Genomic DNA, 26,633 nt, shown 5'->3' with positions numbered 1-26,633 from the left:
ACCTAGCATAACTACTAAAACTTTTTTTAGTAGTCACTAACTAACACTCAAATATAGGTATTCCTGATTTCTATATAGAAGTATTTTAAAGATAAAAGTAATGTAAATTCCTCAAAGTTATTAATAGAATTAAGTATATAATCTGCCTTAAACCTGTTCAGTAGTTTGTTTCATGTATTTAACTTTTTTTCTGATATGTTGTCGTAATAAACTTCAATTTTATTTTATGTTGAAACATAATAAATGGGATATTTTTTTATGTTATATGTTTTATGACATATGATTTTTTAAATTTTGGCTTTATTTTGTTGTAACAAAGAAATTTTGCACACAAGTACAAATTTTTTTGTGGTACCAAATGTCAGTCATAAATATGTCTGCATATACTTCGCCTTAATAAATAATTTTATTGTAAACAAAGATTTTTTTCTATTAATGAAAACTTTTTGTTGAAAAGAAAAAGGACTCAAAACTGTAAGGAAGCCACCACAATTTTAATAGCTAAAAGTATGTTATAGCCAGAATGTTTTAAAACAAACAATATATCTTGTTTGGCTATTTGTTATAAATTGTTAAACCTAATCAAGTGAATTTCAAAAGGTTTATTCCCCAAAGATAAGCAAATGTCAGAACTAGTTTATATACATTTATAAGCTATATTTTGAATTTTACTTTAATTGGCATAACAAACAAATTAACTTTAAAAAGCTTGGGTAAAACTTGATAGCTAATGTTATTGCTAAAACAGTGCTTGGGCGTGGGGAAGCAAAACTTTTTCATTGTGAGCACCCTTGTCTTACCAATTAAAACTCCTGTTTTGGCAATTATCCCTATAAATATAGAACTGCATAATGTAACTCTGCAGCCCCTATAGCAGACAATCAAACAATTCATGACTAAAGCTAAGATTTTGTTATGGATATTTTTAGAAAAAGACAGGACACGGGCAATAAACAAAAATTCATGGAAGCCATGACCTATCCCTGACTTTTACTAAAAATATCCCTGACAAAATGGGGAAGGAGGAGGGTCCAGCACCCATATCTGGGTGGGAGCTGTGGCAGGGGTGTCCCCACCATCCCTAGTGGTTGTGAGCTGCGGGGCCCCGGCCGGCTGACGGCTCCAGTCCCGCTCTCCGGGGCTGAAGCGGAAAATGTCATGGAGGTCTCTGGAAGTCACAGATTCTGTTACTTCCATGACCTCCATGAGAAAATCGTAGCTTTATTCATGACATATAGACAGCATACAGATTGGTCACACTGGTGGTAAAAAATCTTTCAACTCATGAACTGCCCACACCCGTTACAACGCCAGAGAAGATTGTGATCATCCTTGCTTCTCCTAGGGTATGTCTACACTGCAGTTAAACACCTGCTGCTGTCCCATATCAGCTGACTTGGGCTCATGGGCCTCAGGCTGCAGGGCTGTAAAATTGTGATGGAGACGCTCGGGCTGGAGCCCGGTGTGACGTTGCACTCTATATGATTTTTTAAAAATATGCTAATGAGTGAATATAATGTAACTGGAATATGTTTCATGCAGAATGTCTCTTGTAAGGTATCATTACAAAGCTTATAATCTACTGCGTGTGGTCATCCTATTTGTATAAATGTACCACTCTTGTATCAGAAACTAAAAAAAGGAAATATAACTCTGAGGGCGTATTGTAATTATGCAAAGTGTGGGCCATTAATGGTGGTTTGGAATCTTGATGGCTCCCATCAACCAGGACAATTGACTGTAGATGGTTCTGGTTTACTTGCAAGTCTTTCTGTATACGTGTGTGCTGGCAAGTGGGCAATGAAGTCTTAAAGTGACATGTGAGAATGTTACCTGAACTGGAATCCATCTTTAACCTGGTGCTTTTCCATTGAGAAGGAGGGGGTAGGAACCCAGAGAGGGACAAAGGATTCCTGCCTTATGCAAAAGATATATAAGTGGCTGCAAGAGAACAAAGTGGGAGAGCCATCATGAGAAATCCCCTAGCTACCACCTGAGCTGGAACAAGGGCTGTACCGGGGAAAGGATTGTGCCCAGACTAGGAAGGCATCCAGTCTGTGTTAGAAGCTTATTGAAACATCTCTGAGGGTGAGATTTTATCTGTACTCAGTTGTATTACTGTATTAGGCTTAGATTTGTGTGTTTTATTTTATTTTACTTGGTAATTCACTTTGTTCTGTTACTACTTGGAACCACTTAAATCCTACTTTCTGTATTTAATAAAATCACTTTTTACTTAGTAAATAACCCAGAGTATGTATTAATACCTGGGGGGAGAGGGGGAGGGAGGGAGAAACAGATGTGCATATCTCTCTATCAGTGTTATAGAGGGTGAACAATTTGAGTTTACCCTGTATAAGCTTTATACAGGGTAAAATTGATTTATTTGGGGTTTAGACCCCATTGGGAGTTGGGCATCTGAGTGTTAAAGACAGGAACACTTCTGTAAGTTGCTTTCGGTAAGTCTGCAGCTTTGGGGCATGTGGTTCAGACCCTGGGTCTGTGTTGGAGCAGACTGGTGTGTCTGGCTCAACAAGACAGGGCGCTGGAGTCCCAAGCTGGCAGGGAAAGCAGGGGCAGAAGTAGTCTTGGCACATCAGTTGGCAGTTCCCAAGGGGGTTTCTGTGATCCAACCTGTCACACCCAGGCTCTGGGACCCTTCCCGGTCATGGGGTCCCAGAGCCTAGGGTCCAGCCTGAGCCCAGACAGCTATGCTGCAGTTGTATAGCCAAGAGCCTGATCCTGAGTCAGCTGGCATGGGCCAGCTGCAGGTGTTTATTTGCAGTGCAGACGTAGTGTAAGATGCCCCAATGTAAAGCCTGAATCAACAAGTGGCTTAACTGCTATCTTAATATCTGGAACTTTGCTTAATAATGTATAGTTTATGCATATATATATTATTTTAACTCTTTTATCATTGAAAATATGGCTACATTTGGCCAAGGTATCAAAATAAATGTATCATTGCGTACATTTCCCTGTTACTGAATGTAATAACATTCTATCAGAAACAAGCTCAAGATCCAATAGTGCAGAAAGAAATGGTACCAAAATGAGACGATTTTAAGAATAGGAAACTGCATAATTTAAACGAGATTGTGAAATCTAGTTTGGGTTTGTTGGTTAATATGAAATAGAGCTGATATGAAACATATAAAAAGACACATTGGATATTATGAACATAAAGAAGCAGAAAAGGTTTTATAGCCCATAATAACAAAAGTAAAAAGTTAACAATAGAAGAAAATATTATTTATAATTTGCACAACATTGCTATATTGTTCAAATACACACACACAAAAGTTAATACATTAATTAATATAAACCATAAAATAGCAGTTAAAAGCTATGTATTAACTATTATAACCAGAATCTTAAAAGATCTGGAACAAGAGAAAATTCCTGAAATTATTAAAGATGAGCAACTCCTTAAGTAGTGATGTCCCAGATGTCTCAGAACCTGGAAGAGAGAGAGAGACCAATGTGTTATATTTTGTAAAAGAGCGTCTTTCAACAGTCTTAGAAATCTGGGATTAGTAATACCACATCCAAACCCAGACTCACGTTATCTTAAAAAATCATCAACTGTGTCAGGTCCTTTGGAAACGTCATTTACGGTATCCTTGCCTGTCCTGGACCCCACCACAGCAGGGTTTGACAAATTAGCAGCTGTCCATTCTGTGAGCTGTCTTGAAGAAGGAATCTACAAGGAACAAATCGATCTTCCTCAGCTGGTGCTATACCATGGTGTCACAGTGTCATGGAAAGCATGGCACACAGCTTGCTGCTCTGTGAAGGGCTACCAATACCTGTGCCATTATAACATTTTTGATATTGTGACTCCAGTGTGTGGCTACTCATATTTGGACCAGCTAAATGAGACTGGTGAGTTCGCTGCTACTGTCTAATATCCTGTAAGGTTAACCAAATGGACAAGATCTATTCTGCGGGTTGATTTGGAGGGATGCCTGATTCAGAGTACGGACTTGAATGTGGGTGTCCCATATTAGTAGCCTAACCACAGAGCTATAGAGTTAATTTCTTGTGGGAGTTGTTCCACTTGGTATAAATTAAATGTTCATTGTACCAGAGTGAGACTTAGACTATAGCCTGCTTGTTAGGGCACTCACCTTGGATGTGGTGGTTCAAGTCCCTGCTCTGCCTAATGGCTATTCTGGGGTGAACCTGTCTCTTTCTGGTTTTGACCTAAGAAAGTGTTGTCAAAATCCATGTGGTTTTTTTTAAATTGGTTTCAACAAATTAATTCCTGACTAGCACTAGTGCTGGGCTCAGCTACTTGCAGAACCAGCGTAGAAGTCCATCTCTTTCCCTCGCTCTGACCCAAGGCAGTGATTTTTATCTTTACAGATGTTCACTGATTATTGCTCAGCCTGTTATTGGATGATCAGAAAAGATCTGCCTACAAACATCCTTCTGCATTCCTGTGAAAAGAGACATGTTGCATTGATGGGGATGGAGCGCTTCTACAGAACAGTCACAGGATTTGGAATCCTGAGATTGTATACAAGTAACTGTGAATCATTCATGGGCTCGTCCTGATTTCTGCAAATATATTAATTATTCCTAACTTCTTGTCAAATAATTTGATGGGCAATTTTTCTGAATTGTTAAATTACATGATTATATTCAACTATTTAAAGTTCAGCCTAGGAACACTGTTCGGTTTGATGTATGCAATGGACAGAACCCAGCTGCTGGTCAGGGTTGTAGGAGCAAGAGGCTGTAGAAGCTGGTAGAAAGCTATTGCTGTGTAGCAAAGGGGCGTGGCGTCCCTTGGAGACAGCTTACCCTTTGCCTCATCTTACATTCCAGACTTCACTTTATCCATTGTTATCTCATCCATTGTAAATGGTTCCTTAGGTGTTCCCCCTTACCTTAACTAGTACAGGCATTCTGTTTCCAGTCTGCCGAGCCATTTACCTCCCTAATCCTGTCTCCCAAGAAATCAGGCCTCACTTATGCCCAATTACTCACGTCAACCAGGCCTACACGGTACCTCTCCTCCAATTCTGGGCTGTAGCTGCAGCATAGCATACTTTGGAATTATCTCACTGCTAGTAATATATGTAACTTCAGTCTGTTACCATAGGCTGGAAATTCCTCAAATGGTGGACTCTAATTTTTCCTTTCCCAAGCATTTTGCTCCTGCTGTCAAGGCTACTGGAATTCTGCACCCAGTTACTTTATTTTGCAACAGTTATAATAGTTGACTACTATTTTTACAAAGCTCAGAAAAACACTCTTGTCATTGGCAATCTGTTGCTATATGTGCCCAGATCCAAAAATCTATATGCATCAGTTTAATATCTTTCAGTACAAAGCATGCTAGGAAACTGGTTCTTTTACCATAAGTATAAATCCTTTAGAACAACCTAATATTGGCTAAATAATTTTGGCTAATACTATAGAATAATTTAATGAGTTACAGTATTTACTTTTTAACTGTCTACAAATGGTCTTGTTAATAAGAATATGCAGATGTTGTTGGAAAGTATTTGCCTATAGTGTTTTTACTGGCCAAATTGCAGTTCAATTTTAAAAGTTAATCATCTGCTATGAGATTTGTAAGGTACAATTTAATGTAAAATATAATTAACAGAAAATCTTGATTAGACTTTTCAGTTAATTAAAAATACAGACATGGAACAAACATGTATTGATAGCTGTTGCTGTAAGTGGGGAATGATTTGTTAATATATGGTAATAAAAAACATATTAAACATAACATTCAAGTGTGAGCAAAAAGAAGTGTATGTGGGTTTAAATTGCAAATGCACAGGCATGTTAACAGTGAGTAGAGAAGTGATCGCTCCTCTGAATGTGGTTCTGATGAAATTGCACTTGAAATCCCTGTTCATTTTTTGGCATCACCATATTAGAGTCGTCTAGTATGCTGAACAGGAAAAAAGTGTCGGGGAAAAAAAGGCAGAAACTGACAGATGCCCTATGCTCCTGAGGGGGTGGGAGCATAAAGAAAAAGAAGAAAGCCTCATAGGACCACTCCCACTAGTCCTGAAATCGCAGTAGCAACAGTTATATTTAAACAGATTTTTCCTGTTTCCAGTTTTTTCCTGACACTTTTTTCCTGTTCAGCATGGATGGAATCATTTTTTTTTGAAGGGGGGAAAACACACACACACACACAATCTAATAGTCGTTTCATTGGCTACTAAAATACAGAATTGCAGTTTTGGAAAAAATCCCACCAGTCTGGAGCCCACTGTAGGAGTGGAACAGGGCTGACCAAACAACGGATTCCTGCATTATCCTGTCTGCTGGTATCCTGTCTGTACACCTCAGGATGGCTCAGGGCTCTGTGAGCACCAGCTGTGTTAGCAAATGTCACAACTGCTCCAAGAAGCAGTAGCATGTGATAACCCTGGCTCCCTGGCAGCAGCTTGACACGGAAGATTGGGCATCTGACTGTGCCCCAAAGATAGCAAACCATGACCTTTGGGACTATGGAGCATGATCTTGCTATGTTGGCCTATGCTTTGCTAGGTTGAATTGAGAATAAATGGTTGTGCATTATGGACAGAGACAGTAGCTGTGACAATGTATAGGTGAATGTATTCATAGCCTCTCAGAGTTGGTAAGACAACTCCCACCTGTTCATGCTCTCTGTATGTGTGTGTATATATATCTCCTCAATATATGGTTCACTCTATATGCATCCGAAGAAGTGGGTTGTAGCCCACGAAAGCTTATGCTCTAATAAATTTGTTAGTCTCTAAGGTGCCACAAGTACTCCTGTTATTTTTGCGGATACAGACTAACACGGCTGCTACTCTGAAACCTGTATTCATAGCTGAAATTCCTAACCATAAATCAGTCATTCAGCTGCAAGGTATGAGTGTTCCCTTAGAAAGCATATCACAGCCTGCAAAATTATGCTTATTAATAATAAAGGGAGGCAACAGAGATGCTGCTGTGCACACCCTTTAATAATAACATACTGATGTAATAACAAGCTGGGGAGAAAAGTTCTGCGTGATTTATTCTCTCTTCTCTCTCCTGCTTCATCTAAATTAGGGCCAGCAACACTGCAACCATCAAGACATCTGATTCCCGTCTGGTGCAGCAAGTGACCTCTGGTAATCTCTTCTTTTTCCCTGAATCAAAACTGCGTTTTGGTTACCTTTCTGGAGATAGACTGATTAATAAATTGTCTCTGAATTACTTGGTTATTGTATCAGAACAAATCTGTAGAGCATTTTGACAGTTCCATAGATAGAGATGTTGTTGCTCCCTGTCAGATTCCTTCTGAAGGAATGAGGAGGTCTGTACTGGTTTTTAATGGGGAAGGAGAGAACTGGGGGGGGGGGGGATGGGGAAGTCTGCTGAGGATACATCTATCTTTACTTAATGGAAAAATGACATAAAGATCAGAAAACATGATAGCGCAGTAAGTACCTAATAGATTTAACTCCTTTGTGGCTCTCAGAAGGTGCATGCTCCAGCCGCAGTTTTCAGAAGATTTATTCTACTGAACTGAACATTAGGATATGCATGGTACTTTGAGCTCCATCCAGAGGATACTTCATGAATCTCCTGAGAACAGGAGTGCCAGATAATAGAGGATTTATTATGTTCCCTTTGCAATTGCAATGTTTTATATTTAATGTGGTTGACACAATCTTGGGTTTATAACATAAGTATAACCACAAATCAGTTCAAATGCACAGGAGGAATTCAGCAGGGGGAATGCCCTCAGACTACAGAAGTGCCTTTCCTCTGTCCCATGAAATTCCATTCATCTTTTGCTGAGATATAAACTGTTAACAATGGCCATTTCCCTTCTTGTTTGTGCATGGACACACGGGGGGATGAATTCACGTTATACTGGAAACTGACATTTCCTAACTTTAACATAATTTTGTACACCTAAATATATGAATATAAGCAGTGAATTTAAGCTGATTAATTTATGGTTGTGATTACTTCTGCTAAATCTTAATTTTACAGGATTGTGCCAAACCAATGAAATTTCAGAAATTGAAATTTGCCAAGGGACATGCCACAAAGCATGTGATTCTGGCACGCTGACCAAGCACTATGCAGTATGCACCTTCTGTAGCATCTCATGACTGGAATATTGGTTATGTTTTGGTTTAATTTTCTAAAAGGAGCTTAAATGTTTCTGCGTTCTCTGGCTGGGTTCTATGCCATAGTAATAAACACCCACTTTCAAAACCGTAGTCCCAACCAACTTATAAACAGAAAACTGGAGTGTTCAACTTGTGATGTGAACAAAAGTTAGGCTGATGAGAATTAGGGTTGATGTTGCATGAAACTTAGTTCAAATGAATAGTCTCTTAAAACCAGTCTGCACATGTGTGAGTAAATTATCTTCCCCAATCTGATGGAAACTCTGTGTGGGTGGAACTAAGTGGAGTTTCCTGCTTTGTCTATTAGTTTTCCCACACAAAGGAAAGATCTGTCTGGGAAAAAGGACAACTTGGGCAAACTGAAAGATTCAGTATTTTAAAATGATGCAATTCTGTTACTCATCTGATCATGATCACCTTGATGTGTTAAATGAAAGGCCTTATACAAGGATGAGGCCAAACAACTGAAACACTATCCCTAATATTTGTTTCCTGTTTTGAGTACCTATAATACTGTCTTCTGCATCTATGTATTGCAATTTTTCAAAGCCAAGATATGTGTTTATATCCATGTTATTAATAGGTGCATTGTTTTACACAGAACCAAGATGTGGCTGTTTATTATGGTAGCAAAAAAACCAGGAGTACTTGTGGCACCTTAGAGACTAACAAATTTATTAGAGCGTAAGCTTTCGTGGGCTACAACCCACTTCTTCGGATGCATATAGAGTGAAACATATATTGAGGAGATATATATACACACATACAGAGAGCATGAACAGGTGGGAGTTGTCTTACCAAGTCTGAGAGGCCAATTAAGTAAGAGAAAAAAAAAAAAATGCCCCTCTGCCATGTACATTGGCCAAACCGGACAGTCTCTACGCAAAAGAATTAATGGACACAAATCTGACATCAGGAATCATAATACTCAAAAACCAGTGGGAGAACACTTTAACCTGTCTGGCCATTCTTTGACAGACCTGCGGGTGGCTATCTTAAAACAGAAAAACTTCAAAAACAGACTCCAAGGAGAGACTGCTGAGCTTGAATTGATATGCAAACTAGACACAATCAACTCAGGGCTAAATAGGGATTGGGAATGGCTGAGCCATTACAAACATTGAATCTATCTCCCCTTGTAAGTATTCTCACACTTGCTTCTTATCAAACTGTCTGTACTGGGCTATCTTGATTATCACTTCAAAAGTTTTTTTTCTCTTTTTTTTCTTTCTCTTACTTAATTGGCCTCTCAGACTTGGTAAGACAACTCCCACCTGTTCATGCTCTCTGTATGTGTGTATATATATCTCCTCAATATATGTTTCACTCTATATGCATCCGAAGAAGTGGGTTGTAGCCCACGAAAGCTTATGCTCTAATAAATTTGTTAGTCTCTAAGGTGCCACAAGTACTCCTGGTTTTTTTGCGGATACAGACTAACACGGCTGCTACTCTGAAACCTATTATGGTAGCGTGTTTGACACATGGAATTGAGAGTTCAGGAGAATGGATGTGAATCCTGAAGCATTCATGAATATTGTTAGTTGCATATTATTATTGGAGAAAAGGTTGGGAGTAGGGATGTGTATTATGAATTGATAACATCCAAACTAATTTCTTCATTAACAGAGTGTCCTTTTAATCAAGTTCTTTCCCCAATCTAGCAATTATTTTCTCACACTACTTTTTTTTTTTTTTTTTTCAAATGGGCCCCTGGAGTGTTCCTTTGCTGAAGGCTATATTGGACTAATAAGTGAGACCTTGGCTATGTTTTTATTAGAGAGAGCAGCCTTTTGTTTTTGGTGTAGTCCTACTGGTGGAAGAGGCAGGTAAAGTGAATGGTGCCTTTATGTTGTTTTATTTAATCAAAGTAATAGCTGTCAATTTAAAAAGAAATGTAATATTTTCATGGGAGTATTAAAGGCTGGATTGTAACTTGGGTTATATGTCTGTGCAGGGGACTAAAAGGGCATAAGACTCCCCCTTACACAGGCTACCTACATTTTGTGTCCAGGTATACAGGAGTAAGTGGAGCTGTTCACCTGCTTACTCCCTTCCTGGAGCAAGCAGGGGAGAGGAGAGGACTGGAGCTTTAACATCACCCCCTACTCACTGGGCAGCACAGGAGAGGTAGCATGAGGTGGAAGGTGTATTAATTTACTGCTGATATAGGCCAGCAATAGATTACTACCCTCTGGGAGCAGGGGGAAGCCACATTTCTGTGAACCCACTGTTCCTTCCCTACGATTATCCTGAGATATTGTTATCCCTTATGGTTACATGTGTTCTAATACGAAGAGAACAGATTTGGCTTGAAGAAAGAGCTGAGTAACCAGAGCAAGACAGTTTTAAAGTTTACTAAATTCTGTTTCTTAGTTGAGGCAATAACTGAATATGTTATCCAGCCTAGTTTAGCATATATGGTGTATTGGTTATTTATCATTCCACAATACTCCATTACATCCCAGCTTAATATAAATTGCAAGTTATCTTTCTGAGCATGTTTTATATGTTTGTTTTAGTTCTTTACCGGCAAAAGACTAACTCACAAGTACCTTTCTTAGTTTCTTTTGGAGGCTTAATTATGAGCAGTCCATTACATGATACAGGAATATCTCACCATTCTGAAATGCAATGTATGTAAAGAGTCCAGAGTATGGGCTGGGTCCATATGAAATGACCTCTTGTAAATTTTAAATGAATGAACTAAAATGAATTAAATGTACAAACAACATATTGGCACCTGGATCACATCCAATGCCATATTCGCAAAGAACGGTAATGTACATGGGTAGAGGGACACAGAAATACAGCAAAAGAACAAAGAAAAGGAAAGAGAAGTTTAAAAAAAAAGATTGTGATGAGTGATTTGTGGGGTCAGCCCTCGCTATCTCCTTGCTGCACGGGGTTTGGAGGCACTTAGTGGGCAGAAGCACGTGCCATCTTTTCTGTCCAGTTACCTGCTCATTCTAAGGAGGCTAAGGAAGAGGATTGAAATGGAGACCGAAATGAGAGTACAATAATAATTATCCCAATGATGTCCAAGGCTGAACTGCACAAAGTAAATTTAATAGTAACAGGTAAACCCAGTGAAATTATTCACAGATCCCCTTCCCTTGTGCCTCCACACAGGATGCTACACTTGCACACACTGCTCTCCTTGAGTGTGAGCACTGCTCTGGGCTAGTACTCCACAATGGTTGAGGAGGGCTGGGTCCTGCCTTTAGAAAGTGTGAAGGAGCGTCTACTGTAGTGGAAGAATCATGGGAGCTTAGCACCAACCAGGCTGAACTCTTTTCAAAAGTTAGTGTAGCACCTACTCTGGCAGGTGCTTCTCCTGTACTCCCAGAGGCATTCTGCGAACTTCCAGTGCTGCAAAGCCCTGCTCAAGCTTTCCAAATACCTCAAGTGTTTACTGCCCATGTAGGCAGTAGTTGGCCTTTGCCAATCTGATTTAACTCTGCTTTTAAGAAGCTCTGTGCAAGCCTTTATTCGCTTCAGAGTTTCTAAAGCCACCTGTCTCCAGAATGCACTAGACAGACCTACTGATCACACTGGAATGGGGTGTTTTATATTTGGGAGCCATATTTCCCCCTCCATCCACTTAGTTGCCTTTTGTTCAGGTTCAAAACTCACCCTATCCCTATTTTATTATGTCTGTCTTGTGTATTATTCACTGGCATTTATTTTCCTGAATCTAAACCGCTAAGGGAATAGAGATTTCTTCACATTAAAATTTTACTGAAGCGAAGCTTGCTTGATGAAAAGTGATATCTAAGAGCTAGGTATTATTATTGTTATTAATAGTAGACTTTGAAATGCATATTTCCTTCTGACACGGCCACTCTGGCATTAGTTTGCGACTTCATTCCTGGGTTTGTGCCTTCAGTATCTAAAAGAGCTTGCAAATCCAATGTGGCAGGTTTCTAAGTAGTCCGAGGCTTTTCCATAGCTTGCTTGACCTTTTTAGAATCTTATTTGGCTGGAAATCTTAGGAAAGCAAGCCCTTTGGGAAGATTCCCAGGTGAATCCAGATTGGTGGATGCGATTCAGGATCTCTGGGATGGCCCACCCACTTTTTGAGAAAATACAGACATAGCATTATGGAACTTTGCTGCTGAGTATAGAGTAAACTGGAAAGGGGTGAGCCCAGACATGAGATCTAGTCTAGAGCATCCAATGGGAATGCAGTCAGTTCTGTATAGCAGCCTTCCATGAATGCTCCTTTAAAACCTCACATTCCTTTTTATTCTTACTACTATTTCTCTTTTAATTTATTTTTGTCCTTCCTCTCGGCTGCCTCCACAGCTAAGCCTGTTCAGCTCCTGTCTGAGCTGAGACTCTGGACCTGAGTGATACTTAACAGCCCAGATCAAGCCATCTGTCCTAGTGACTGCATCTTTTCAGTGGGGATCCGGAGTGCTTAGCTTAATACTGTGTATGCCTCCCTGCTTGTGCAACATTTTCCAGTGGCAGACAAAAGTCAAGGTCAAGACCATTAAGTGCAGCAAAAATGAGAAACAGAAGGTTCTCTCCCTATTCAGCCGGATGTTCCCCTGGACTACCGTCCCTAGTCTAGACCAGTGCAGGCTCCCTTCCCTTCATCAGAACCTATCAGAAGCTGCAGCTTGCCCCTCCATCCCTTTCTCCAAAACAGGCACTTCTATGGGTGACTCAGTACTTCTCAGTTTCATACCTGAGATGATATTATATCTGCACATGTTAGCCAGGGGAATCCTTTGCTGCCTGGTCATTTTCTTCCTACCACAGCTTTCAACACTCCCCTACCTCACTCTTGTCTGAGTCATCTATACCTTCCCCTCAGATTCTGAGCCATCTGAGCTCCCTTCCTCTTGGCCTCATAGGCAAAGCACTAAAGCACTAAATTCAGGCAAAGGACTCAATTCAAACCAACAGAAAGGTTTCTCTGCTGCCTTGCGCCTTGCATTGTAATTTATACCTCTGTGAAGTGGTGTAAATTGTTGCCTTTCTGACTTGGTAGGACTTTACACTCACTCTTGCCTTAATCATTCTATACCCCACTTTTGTTATCATCCCCTCCCCATCACTCACTCACTTTTCCTTTCATTCTTCCATCCTCCCTCATCCCACCCCATGCCTCCTTTTGTTCTGAATTTATGATGACATTGGTGGCTTAACCATAATGCTATCTGCTGTAGCCATTCACATTTTGGGGGCATTTGACAAGTATCTGTCCAGATGTTTATGTGTGTGCCTTTGGAAAACTGAAGTCATTTTTTTTCTTTCAATAAAAAAACAAAACAAAACATTATTTTATTAGGAACTCTGTAAAGCTGAGCTGCTCCCTGTGCTACCATACCCACAGGCACTAGACATTAATATAAAGTGGATCTCTTGTCCTCCGCTAATACAGCTTTCAGGCAAGGAGTTCTGCAAGTGGTGGCCTCTCCTACTCATTTATCTTCTTGTGTCCCACTTCTTTTCCTTATACAGATTTCAAAATCTATGAATCTACTGCTTGTTACTGTCCAGAGACCGCATACCTCTAGACTCCCCAGATGCACTCTGCCTGAGAATGGGGCAATAGTGCATTCCTTTTAACTTTGTCTGCTAAGAGGAGTGCATTCAGCAACCCAGAGCCAATCTCTCTATTTTCTTCTATGTTTCACTTCTCATCCTTTAGAGATTTATTTAAATCAGCTTCTGCCTCCATATTTTTTTGAAGGTTAGCCAAGACCTTTCCAAAAAACCTGATTCCGTCTTAATGGAAATATTCCTATGGTATACGACAAGTAGTGAAAAATGAACTGTCCTAGTTTCAGTACTTCCTTGTTAGGGACAGGTTGCATGTACACTGATTTGTTTACTGGCTCATCTGAAACCTGGAAACTGTAGAAGATTATGAAAATTAAACAGAAATAAGTCTTTCTAGATACACCTCTATCTCGATATAACGCTGTCCTTGGGAGCCAAAAAATCTTACCGTGTTATAGGTGAAACAGCGTTATATCAAACTTGCTTTGATCCACCAGAGTGCGCAGCCCTCCCCCCCCCCCCCCGGAGCACTGCTTTACCGCGTTATAACCGAATTTGTGTTATATCGGGTCGCGTTATATCGGGGTAGAGGTGTACTTCCATGTGAGAGACTCCCTGATAATTGCTCCAGATAATGTCAAAAGTTCAGAAGTGCAAACAATTCTAGAAAACATCTTTTTTGTTTCCTGCAGAGTGAGATCATTTGCTACAGAGGATATCTTAGTGAGGAGTATGAAATTATGACAGACGATTCCTATTATCTTAGCATCAACAGAATTCCCTTTGGCATAGGAAATGGTAAGAACTCAGGTATGGCTCTATTTTACTAAATCGGGGGCCCAGATAAGCTCCATCCAAGAATATTACAGGAACTGGCACATGAAAGTACAAAACCAAAAGCAAGGATTTTTAATGAATCTGTAAACTCGGAGGTTGTATCCTCTGGCTGTAGAATTGCTAATAGAGTACCTATTTTTAAGAAAGAAATAAAAAGTGATCTGGGAAATTACAGGCCTGTTAGTTTGACCTCAATTGTATGCAAAATCTTGGAACAAATTTTGAAAGAGAAAGTTGTTAAGGACATAGAAGTGAAAAGTAACTGGGATAAAATACAACATGGTTTTACAAAAGGTAAATTGCGCCAGACCTACCTAATTTCCTTCTTTGAGAAGATAACAGATTTTGTAGACAAAGTAAATGCAGTAGATCTAATCTACCTGGATTTTAGTAAGGCATTTGATACACTTCCACATGGGAAATTATTAGTTAAAGTGGAGAAGATGGAGATTAATATGAGAACTGAAAGGTGGGTAAGGAACTGGTTAAAGGGGAGACTACAGTGGATCATGTTGAAAGATGAACTGTCAGGCTAGAGGGAAGTTACTAGTGGAGTTCCTCAGGGATCAGTCTTGGGACCAATCTTATTTAACATTTTTGTTAATGCCTTGGCACAAAAAGTGGGAGTGCGCTAATAAAATCTGTGGTTGACACAAAGTTGGGAGGTATTGCCAATACAGAGGAGGACCAGAAAATCATACAAGAAGATCTGGAGGATCTTGAAAACTGAAGTAATAGAAATGGAATGAAATTTAATAGTACAAAGGGCAAGGTCATGCACTTAGAGATGAACAACAAGAATTTTTGCTATAAACTGGGGACTTATCAGTTGGCAGCCATAGAGGAGGAGAAAGATCCGGGTGTATTGGTTGATCACAGGATGACTACGAGCTACCAATGTGATGTGGCTGTGAAAAAGGCTAATGCAGTCCAAGGATACATCAGGTGAGGTATTTCCAGTGGAGAAAGGCAAGTGTTAGTACCATTTTCCAGGCACCGGTGAGACTTCATCTGGAATATTGTGTGCAATTCTGGTCTCCCGTGTTTAAGGAAGATGAATTCAAACTGGAACAGGTTCAGAGAAGGGCTACTAGGATCAGCCGAGGAATGGAAAACCTACTTTATGAGAGGAGACTCAAAGAGCTTGGCTTGTTTATCCTACCCAAAAGAAGGCTGAGGGGAGATATAATTGTAAGGTGACCAGATGTCCTGATTTTATAGGGACAGTCCCATTATTCAGGGTTTTGTCTTATATAGGCGCCTATTGCCCACCACCCGCTGTCGTGATTTTCACACTTGATATCTGGTCACTCTATATGATTGCTCTCTATAAATACATTAGATGGATAAATATCAAGGAGGGGGAAGACCTATTTAAGTTAAGCACCAACGATGATACAAGAACAAATGGATATAAACTGGCCATCAGTAACTTTAGGAAGTTTTGGAACAGCCTTCCAAGGGGAGCAGCGGGGACAAAAAACCTCACTTACTTCAAGATTCAGCTTGATAAGCTTATGGAGAGTATGGTATGATGAGACTGTCTACAATGGCATATAAATAATATGCGACTGCTAGTAGCAAATCTCCAATAGATGTGCCCATTTGGAAAGAAATCGAAGGAGAGGAGTCAAGTGTTATTTTATTATCCTATTAGAGAGATTCTACTTTTGTAAAATAATCCCTCTTTCTTTCTCAGGTCTCAATCCTGTTCTTCTGCAGCATGGCTTAGTTTTAGAGGGAATCACCTGGGTTGCAAATATGGCCAACAGCAGCCTGGGCTTCATACTAGCAGATTCTGGCTATGATGTTTGGATTGGAAATAACAGAGGGAATAACTACTGGGCAAGAAAACACTACAACCTTACAGCTGACCAGGAGGAATTTTCAGATAACAGGTACCTTAAAATTAATGGCAGAGAAACTTTTAAAATCTTACTATTTTATATTGTAGTGATTTTTATATTTATAAACAAATGGGCCTGATTCACTGATACATTCCGGCTTCTTTGCACTGCTCTCTTTATGACATAACATAGTCACAAAAGCATTGTAATGGGCTGATGACGGTCTCTACCAGTATGTCAGTAATTTACATCGGCTGACGTGCTTATTATACCACTCAGACTTAATTAACATTAACCATTTACTCGACTGCGCACATTTGCTGGTGTTCAAGTGTGGGATCCACAAAGGTACTTAGGCACCTAAGTCCCAGTTTTGGCTCCACTGTGATCCTCAAAACTCCCATTGAAGGCTAGACTCACTCGGCACCAACGTTTTTCAGAGTAAAAAATCCCTCGGCACCCAAGTTTCTGCCTCTGGCCATGCACACTGCAGCCTCCCTCTAGGCGCCCAGAGACCCTATCTCCCGCCCCAAAGTGATTCATGAACCAGTGAAACACCTCAGGCATATGGCTGCCAAAGTTACGTGCAGGGCCCAATCCTGTAGGGGGGCTCAGAGGCCACCTGCCATATCAGGTCCCATTCAAAATCCCACAAGAGGAGGAGCTTTTGCTGTCTGTCATAACTTTTAGCCCAGGGGTTAGAGCACTCTCCTGGGTTGTGAGAGACCCAGGTTCAGTTTTTCCCTTGCTGCTAGAGGAGAAAGGATTTGAACAGTGGTCTCCAGCCTCCTGAGAACATTCTCTAATCACTGAATTATGGGATATTCTGATGTGGGAGCTTTCAGTTTCTCCTGTTGAAGCTGTTCCACTGTGGATAAATAATGAGAGAATAATTGTAGCAGGGATACTGGAACTGGGGTCTCCTACCTCCCAGGTGGGTGCCCTATCAACTGTCCTACAGAATCATTCCCATTCTGGCTCCCTTGAACTCTTTTGGGCCCAGTGACTGTTTAACAATTTATCCACAGTGGAACAGTCATTAGATCAGAGAAGGAGAGAGTGGGAATGACTCTGTAGGCCAGTGGTTAGACTCACAGAAATGTAGAACTGGAAGGGACCTTGATAGGTCATCTAATCCAGTCCCCTGCACTGAGGTAGGACTAAGTATTATCTGGACAATCCCTGTTAGATATTTGTGTAACCTGTTTTTAGAAGCCTCCAATGACGGAGATTCCACAGACTCCCCAGATAATATGTTCCAGTGCTTAACTACTCTTCCAATTAGGAAGATTTTCTAATGTCTAACTTAAATCTCCCTTGCTGTAATACAAGTCCATTACTTCTTGTCCTGTTTTCAGTTGTTAAGGAGAACAATTTATCGCCCTTCTCTTTATAACAACCCTTTACATACTTGAAGACTGTTGTCCTGTCCCCCTTTAGTCTTCTCTTCTCCAGACTAAACAAACCCAGTTTTATCAATCTTTCCTCCTAGGTCAGGGGTGGGGAACCCGCAGGCCGGATCCGGCCCATTGTTTAATTTCACCTGGCCCATGGCAAATCTCGGTGCTGCCGGCCAGAAGCCCCAAGCCATCTCCCCCCAGCCCCTCCCGCCCCCGCGGAGCTGTGTGTGGCCCGCAATTGATTTTTTTTCTGTGGGTCAATGGCCCTTGATAGAAAAAGGGTTCCCCAACTCTGTCCTAGGTCATGTTTTCTTGTTCTTAAATCATTTTTGTTGCCCAGAACTGGACACAGTACTCCAGTTGATGACTTATTAGTGCCGAGTAGAGTGGAAGAATTATTTTTCATGTCTTGTTTACAACACTCCTGCTAATACATCTCAGAATGGTGTTTGCTCTTTTTGCAACAGTATTACATTGTTAACTCTTATTTAGTTTGTGATCCACTATCCCTCCCAGATCCCTTTCCGCAGTGCTCCTTCCTAGGCAGTCATTTCTCATTTTGCTTTTGTGCAATTGATTATTTCTTCCAAAGTGTAGTACTTTGCCTTTGTCTTTATTTAATTTCATCCTATTTATTTCAGACCATTTCTCTAGTTTGTCAAGATCATTTTGAATTCTACTCCTGTCCTCCAAAGTGCTTGCAACCTCTCACAGCTTGGTATCCTCCACAAACTTTATAAGTGAACTCTCGATGCCCGTTATCCAAATAATTTATGCACAGATTGAATAGAACTGGACCCAGGACAGATCCCTGCAGGACCTCACTCGATATGTCTGTGATGGGTTGTCACCCCTAGGGTGCAGTCTGGGAGCCACAAGAAACTGCTGCACCTCTCTAACTACTCAGTTGGACTGGCCCTGCTCACACTGCTTCCTTGGTTGGAGAGACAGCCAGACTTACCGAGGCCCTGTTATCACCCAACACGACAGCAGATGGTGCCACACACCCAACCTGAGCTACCTGAAAGTGCTTTACCTAAGCCACCCAAGTACAAACAGCAGACCCCCAGCCAGTTTCCCAGCTCCCAGGCACACCCCCTCTCCGCCCTCTGGAGTATAAACCCAAAATTATATCATCTTGCATTGCACAGGGATTTGTACAGTGTAAGCTTATTAATATGTCTGCCCCTCCCTCTACGTGGAGAGGAATATGCACACTTGCGGTAACCAAGCTGAGATTTCCCCCCAGACACTTCACTTAAAGGTGCACTGATTTAGGTTAAAATATGAAATAAGTTTAACTACAAAAAGATAGATTTTAAGTGATTATAAGTGATAGCAAACAGATCAAAGCAGTTTACCTTGTAAATAAACAAAACCACAAACTAAGCCTAAAATACTAGAAAGATAAGATCTGAATTAGCAGATTCTCACCCTGGCTGATAATACAAGCAGGCTTGCAGATTCTTAAGGGACAAGCTGCATTTGCTTTGCAGCTTGGGATCCCTTTCCCCGTTCCAAGTTTTTTTCTTTCGGAGCTTCTCTGGTGTTGAGTTGTGGGGGAATCAAGAACAACAGATGATATTACTTCCTGTCTTATATAGCTTTTGCATAGGGCAGGAGCCCTTTGTTTCAAACTTGGTTCCCAGACCAGTTTGTGGAAAAATACTGACATCCCAAAATGGAGTTCAGAGTCATGTGGCCTGGTCACATGCCCTTGCAGAGTCATAGCCGCCATTACTTACAGGCTGGCTGAAATGTCCACAGGAAGGTTAAGCTATTCCACAGCCCATTGTCTTAGTGCTAATGGCTCATCAACAATCTGGCTTCTTCATTGTTGTACCTGAAAGACTGGCTGTGGGTGTTTGCCAGAGTAAGCCCATTTGAAATGCAGATCCATAGTCAATATTTATAACTTCAGATACAAAAATGATACATGCATACAAATAGGTTAATTATATTCAGTAAATCATAACTTTTCCAATGACACCTTACATGACCCATCTTGTACAAAATGCATCATGATTATGCCATTATCATAATATTACTATTACGAATGTGGAGTGTAATGTCACAATGCCCTTTCAGCGTCACTGTGAACCATTGATAACTACTCTCCAAGTACAGTTTTCTAAAAAAAAAAGTTACTACAGTCAAGACATATTTCATCTACTGTTTCCCCATATCCACAAGGCTTGTTACCCTGTCAAAGAAAGATATTAGGTTGGTTTGACATGATTTGTTATTGACAAATCCATGTTGACTGGTGCTTATCATCTTATTATCGTCTAGGTGCTTACAAATTGATTGTATGATTATTTGCTCCATTACATTTCTTGGTACTGAAGTTAAACTGACTGGTCTATAATTGCCTGGGTTGTCCTTTTTATAGATATGTACTATATTTTCCCTTTTCCAGTCTTCTGTTATCCACAAGTTCTCAAAGATAATTGCTAATGGTTTAAAGATCTCTTCAGCCAGTTCCTGAAGTAGTCTAGGAATGTATTTCATCAGGCCCTGCCAACATGAAGACATCTAATTTGTCTAAGAAATTCTTAACATGTTCTTTTCCGGTTTTAGCCTCAGATTCTATCCCATTTACACTGATGTTCACTATGTTAGTCATCCAAACACTGCTAACTTTTTCTGGTGAAAACTGAAATAACAAAGGCATTAACACTTCCGTCATTGCTGCGTTTTCTTATTGTCTTTCCCTCCTCCCTGAGTAATGGGCCTACCCTGTCTTTGGTTGTCTTCTTGCTTCTCATGTATTTGTAAAATGTTTTCTTGTTACCTTTTATGTCCCTAGCTAGTTTTAATCTCATTTTTTGCCTTGGTCTTTCTAATTTTGTCCCTATATGCTTGTGATGTTTTATTTTATTCATTCTTTATCATTTGACCTAGTTTCCACTTTTTGTAGGACTCCTAGAGTTTCAGGTCACTGAAGATCTCCTGGTTAAGCCAAGGTGGTCTCTTACCATGGTTCTGGTCCTGGGGCTGGTTTTGTTCAACATCTTTATCAATGATCTGGATGATGGGATTAAATTGCACCCTCAGCAAGTTCGCAGATGACACTAAGCTGTGGGGAGAGATAGATACACTGGAGGGTAGGAATAGGGTCCAGAGTGACCTAGACAAATTGGAGGATTGGGCCAAAAGAAATCTGATGAGGTTCACCAAGGATAAGTGCAGAGTTCTGCACTTAGGAAGGAAGAATCCCAAGCACCGCTACAGGCTGGGGACCAACTGGCTAAGCAGCAGTTCTGCAGAAAAGGACCCGGGGATTACAGTGGATATGAGTCAGCAGTGTGCCCTTCTTGCCAAGAAGGCCAATGGCATATTGGGCTGTATTAGTAGGAGCATTGCAAGCAGATCGAGGGAAGGGATTATTCCCCTCTATTCGGCACTGGTGAATTGTGTCCAGTTTTGGTCCCCCCACTACAGAAGGGATGTGGACAAATTGGAGAGAGTCCAGCAGAGGGCAACAAAAATGATTAGGGGGCTGGAGCACATGAGTTATGAGGAGAGGCTGAGGGAACTGGGGTTATTTAGTCTGCAGAAGAGAAGAGTGAGGGGGGATTTGATAGCAGCCTTCAACTACCAGAAGTGGGGTTCCAAAGAGGATGGAGCTCGGCTATTCTCAGTGGTGGCAGATGACAGAACAAGAAGCAATGGTCTCAAGTTGCAGTGGGGGAGGTCTAGGTTGGATATTAGGAAACACTATTTCACTAGGAGGGTGGTGAAACACTGGAATGGGTTATCTAGGGAGGTGCTGGAATCTCCATCCTTAGAGGTTTTTAAGGCCCGGCTTGACAAAGCCCTGGCTGGGAGGATTTAGTTTGTGTTGGTCCTGCTTTGAACAGGGGATTGGACAAGATGACCTCCTGAGGTCTCTTCTAACTCTAATATTCTATGGTTCTATGATTGCAATCTTTTCTACACATTGGCATAATTTTACTTTTGTGCCTGTAATAATGTTTCTTTTTTAAAAACTGCCAACACTCCTGACCTCTTTTTTTTTCCCCCTTAGATTTGCTTCCCACCGGATCTTGCCTGCCAGTTCTCTGAGTTTGCTACAATCTGCCTTCCTGAAGTTCATAATCTTTATTCTGCTGTTTTCCTTCCTACCATTCCTTGGGCTCATGAATTCATCATAGCAGCAGTGGCTGAGTGGTTAAGGTGTTGGACTTGAAATCCAATGGGGTCTCCCTGCGCAGGTTCAAACCCTGTGCAGGCTCGAACCCTGCTCGTTGCAAAACTAAAGGGATCAAAATTTTCTTTGGGGGGCGGGATAGCTCAGTGGTTTGAGCATTGGCCTGCTAAACTCAGGGTTGTGAGTTCAATCCTTGAGGGGGCCACTTAGGGATCTGGGGCAAAAATCTGTCTGGGGATTGGCCCTGCTTTGAGCAGGGGGTTGGACTAGATGATCTCCTGAGGTCCCTTCCAATCCAGATAGTCTATGATTCTATGATCACTTTCACCCAAACTGTCTTCCATCTTCAAATTCTCAACCAGTTTCTCCCTGTTTGTCAGAATCAAATCTAGAGCAGCCTCTCCCCTAGTTGCTTTCTCCACCTTCTGTAATAAAAAAGTGGTCTTCAGTGCATTCCAAGAACTTGTTGGATAATCTGTGCCCTGCTGTATTATTTTCCCAACCAATGCCTGGATAGCTGATGTCCCCCATCACCACCAAGTCCTGAGTTTTGTATGATTTTTTTAGTTGTTTAAAAAGAGCCTCATTCAGCTCTTCTTCCTGTACAGGTGGTCTACAGTCATGTACCGCCTCTCAGGAGTGTAAGCCCAAAATTATACTGCACAGGAAACTGTACAGCAAAAACTCATGAAATTCTCCCCCTCCCTCTGCTCCGAGTTATGGCTCCAATACGCACTGGTTTTAGATAAAGCAAAAACGAGTTTATTAACTACAGAAGATAGATTTTAAGTGATTATAAGGGATAGCAAACAGATCAAAGCAGATTGCGTGTTTTGTTTAATTGCTAGGTAAACTAAGCTTAAAATACTAAAGACATTGGAGATGAATAGCAGATCCTCACCCTAACCATATCCCAGGTTCTAACCACTAGGCTAAAAATTATAATGTGGACACCACCATCACTTTCTCTTCTGGCTGTTTTTTGTGGTGCGAGGCAGGAATCCTTTTTCATTCCCTCAAGAAATGCCTTGGGCGCCTAAGCCATCTAACTCCAGGCAGTGAATTAAAGTTTGTGGCTCACTAAGCAGAGAGAGGCACTTCCCTGCATCCTGGATTTATGCACCTATCTCCAAGAGAGGAGCCGAGCTTAGCACACACTCCTGTGATTGGTGTCTCCCATTGTCTACCTGAGGCAGGCCCCCCACCTACCATGCTGGTTGTTGTGGATTGCATTCTTAGATATCTCTCCCCATTCATTGTATAGAGAGCCTTGGTACCTAACTTTGTGAATTGCAGTGTTTTTCTAGGCGCCTAAAACTTAGATGGTGTGATGCTGAGCAATGTTATGTTTCAGTCCCTTTGTGGATCCTCCCCCAAACCAATTCCAAAAATAATCTAATCTTGCTAGAATGCCATTGTAAATAGCATACGCAACACCCCAACCAATTGTTAAACCCAGTGAACATACTCCTTCCCAACCAGCTCTCCTTATGTCCAAGCATTACTCAAGCCTAGGGCTTACCTTGACTTGATGACACAGGTTAAAACTACAACTGCCTTGTCTTCAGTATGATTTTAACACATGCTAAGATCACACCATATTTTCCTAATGAAGACAAGCCCAAATATGTTAGTTTTAAAAGTAAAAATAAAAAGGTATCTTTACTACATAAAGAGACAGAGATTTAAATCCCCTGGTGGCAGAAATAATCAGTGAGGTTTGCTGTGTCTGTGATTCAAAAATGCTGTATTCTGCACCCACGGGCAGCAATTATAACTTCATAATGTATCCAATTTCATTTTATGTTGCAGTTTTCACAACATGCCACACATGACCTTCCTGCCATCATAAACTTTATTCTGCAGAAAACGGGGCAAGTGCAACTGTATTACATTGGCTATTCTCAGGGCACCACCTTAGGTACAGTAAGAGATATCAAATTGTTATCATCAAAATTAGAATCTTACTGTATTATCTGCTGTATATAGTAAGTGACAGTTCCTTCCCCAAAAGCTTATAACTTAAAAGATAAGATGTAACAGGAGGATGAAACAAACAGTGATGAGGGAAAGAGGATTGGGTAACAGCAACAATATGTTTTAGCTATCCTACTTGTGTGTACCATTCATAGATCTAATTAGATGCACTAGCACTAATAAATAACAATGGTATCAACTAGCTATCTGCCTTGCAGATGGCAGTTTTCTGTAGGTATCACAACCAGTGGGTGAGGCATGGTAAGATTTGAAAGGGGGGAAGCACTGTGTTTGTGTGCACTTTAGCTTGTAAAGCTTTAATTGCTAGTGACACCAAGTTAGCACTTAAGTATCTAGTAATATGAGAATTTCCTTAAGGGTTCTTAATTTCCCGGGGGACGTATGATCCTCACATTTTCAGTCAAGAACAAATACGAAAATATGATAACTTATTCAAGGTCATGACCATCGAGTTTCCATAATCTTTGTTTAGGGTAGAGAATGAACATCTTCACCTCTCTCTTTATAATTGATTATTAAGGCTGCTGTGTTGAAAGTGCAGTGAAGTGCAACTGAAACTATGCAGAGCTCTTCTTCAAGTCAGGTCAGATTACCTTTCCCAGACCTGAAGAAGATCTTTTGCTCTCTGTAGCTTGCAAGCTTGCCTCTTTCACCAGCAGAAATTGGTCCAATAAAAGATACTACCTCACCCATCTTGTCTCTCTCATATCCTAGAACCAACATGGCTGCAAATACACCACGAATGAGAGTGGAATGACATTCTGACCTGGATTGGGAGGTGATAGTTCTTATAAAGACCATGATTCTCTTCCGTTGGTTCCAAAATGCTTCCCACGTACCTAGTCTTAATCCAGGTGAGCCTGTCATAATTCCAACCCTCATCCACCCAGTCTCTGGCATCTTAGTCCCAGTGAGCAGGCAGGCAGAAGGGCACTGATATTGACAAGATTTCTGCTGTTAGTAGCCCTAATTCCTTTCTTTGGGACATTTGGAAATGTGTAAGAAAAATTCCATGCCCCACAGAAATGTATGATTTGGAAGTTTTTGATTTCCAGTATATTTTGATGCAGATGTGAATTGCCTTCCTGCCATATACCAATGCCAATATGTGCAATCCTGAGTGTGTATTCAATCTAGCTAATGTTTAGCTTTCTTTCTGTTTTACATCAGATTTCTTACAAACAAAACCCAAATTCTCTGCTGACAAAACTGACCTGAAGTTAATGGTGTTATGCCAGGAAAGAATTTTGCCTAAAATCTCTAAATTATGGTTCAGGATGAACGTATCCTTACATCAGATTAAGTGTATGAACCAATACAGAATTATTCCTCACCCCAAACTTTCAAAACTCATGAATCAGGCCCCCCAAAGATCATGAAATTGGTGTAACAACTGTAAGATTTTTAAAAAGTAACAGCTCGGGTGGAGGGGAGATCTTTTTATTTGCCTTCTGGATTTTGAGCTTCTACAGTGCACTTAGCCACATTTTTAAATCCTTGTCCATAACAATGAAGGCTAGAAACTTCCTCTTTTTAAATGAAATCTAAGATTCTCGTATGATCAGTTGTGTCAAGGAGCTGAAGCTTTATATTTAACTCCAGACACCGTGATACACTTTAAAATTGCAATAGTTGGCAACAGTGGATTTTTTTAAAGTTGTATATAGCAAGGTTTATTTTTGTTTGTTTTTCAAGATTGCTCTGGTCTATTTCTTGTGCTTTCTCAGGTTTCGTTGCATTTTCATCCATGCCAGAGCTGGCTCAAAAAATCAAAATGTTTTTTGCATTGGCTCCTATAATCACACTTAAGCATTCCAAAAGCCCACTGATAAAACTGTTCTTCATACCTGAAGGAATAAATAATGTGTGATATTCTGCAATATGATGCTCCTGATTATTTTATGTATATAATACCAAGCGTGTGTTTGTCTGTTTTATAGACAATTACAAAAGCAAAATCTCTTCACTGAGGAGCTTTCTTCTGTGTAGACAAAGTAGAAACAAAAGATGCCAGGAAGGTATGAAAACAAAAGCCGTAATTAATCATTTTTGGCAGATCTTGAGCTTTTTGTTTTGTTTTATATTTTACTCATCATAGATTGTGTGAAGACGTGTACTGTTTCTTTAAATCTGTAACAGGAAACAGGGCAGGAGGGGGTTTGGAAAGGTTTTAGCAGAGGTTCTACAGTGAAAGATATAGAGCAGGAGAGAGAAGATTTAGGAATGATACCATTTCCCTTATTTCTAATAAAGTTCCTTATTCAGTGTGAAAAGAATGCAACGCTTTCATTGTCATTGTCATCTGTCAGGGTGGGTTGGTCTTAGAGGCTTCATAGAATAACTTCATTTTTGAGATGAGTCTTGAGAGAAGAGAAATCTCCTGGAGTATTTTAAAATGAATTAACTAAAATTGATGATTCAAAAGGAGACTTAAGGATCTATGTACTCTGAGTATGAAAGAAATACAATTGTTTATTTCCATCCATCACTGATGCCTTTTAAAAATTCCCTTCAGTGTTACCTCCCACTCCATGGCTTTTATCAGTCCCCTACTGCTGCAACTCCTGACAGAGTATTTTGTTAGTAAACTGCCAGGGAGGAAGGAGCTAAGGGGAAAATCCACAATCCTGGAATCTGTAGCATTGTGCTTTCCTGCACATGAAGCCATGCTCCTCCACACCACTGAGCATCTCCTCCCCCCCTCACCCCCCTTAGACGAGTACTAGGAGTATATAAACCATAGTGAGTGTCA

General features: G+C 40.6%; 1 protein-coding gene and 1 pseudogene across 1 annotated transcript; both read left to right on the top strand.

The window, feature by feature from the left end:
• LOC135881136 (lipase member M-like) overlaps positions 1–26,633 on the top strand; it is a 49,930-nt pseudogene that overhangs the window by 12,090 nt on the left and 11,207 nt on the right.
• On the top strand, positions 9,636–25,751 carry LOC135881032 (lipase member M-like). Its single transcript, XM_065407520.1, has 6 exons — positions 9,636–9,668; positions 14,339–14,456; positions 16,183–16,370; positions 20,460–20,471; positions 23,696–23,804; positions 25,609–25,751. Exons 1-6 carry the CDS (start codon positions 9,636–9,638, stop codon positions 25,749–25,751), a joined length of 603 nt encoding a protein of 200 aa, XP_065263592.1.

The sequence above is a fragment of the Emys orbicularis genome, chromosome 7 (genome assembly GCF_028017835.1).
Source record: "Emys orbicularis isolate rEmyOrb1 chromosome 7, rEmyOrb1.hap1, whole genome shotgun sequence".
NCBI classification, from domain to species: domain Eukaryota; kingdom Metazoa; phylum Chordata; order Testudines; family Emydidae; genus Emys; species Emys orbicularis.
The sequence above is the reverse complement of the archived record's forward strand: the minus strand, read 5'-3'. Positions and strand labels throughout refer to the sequence as shown.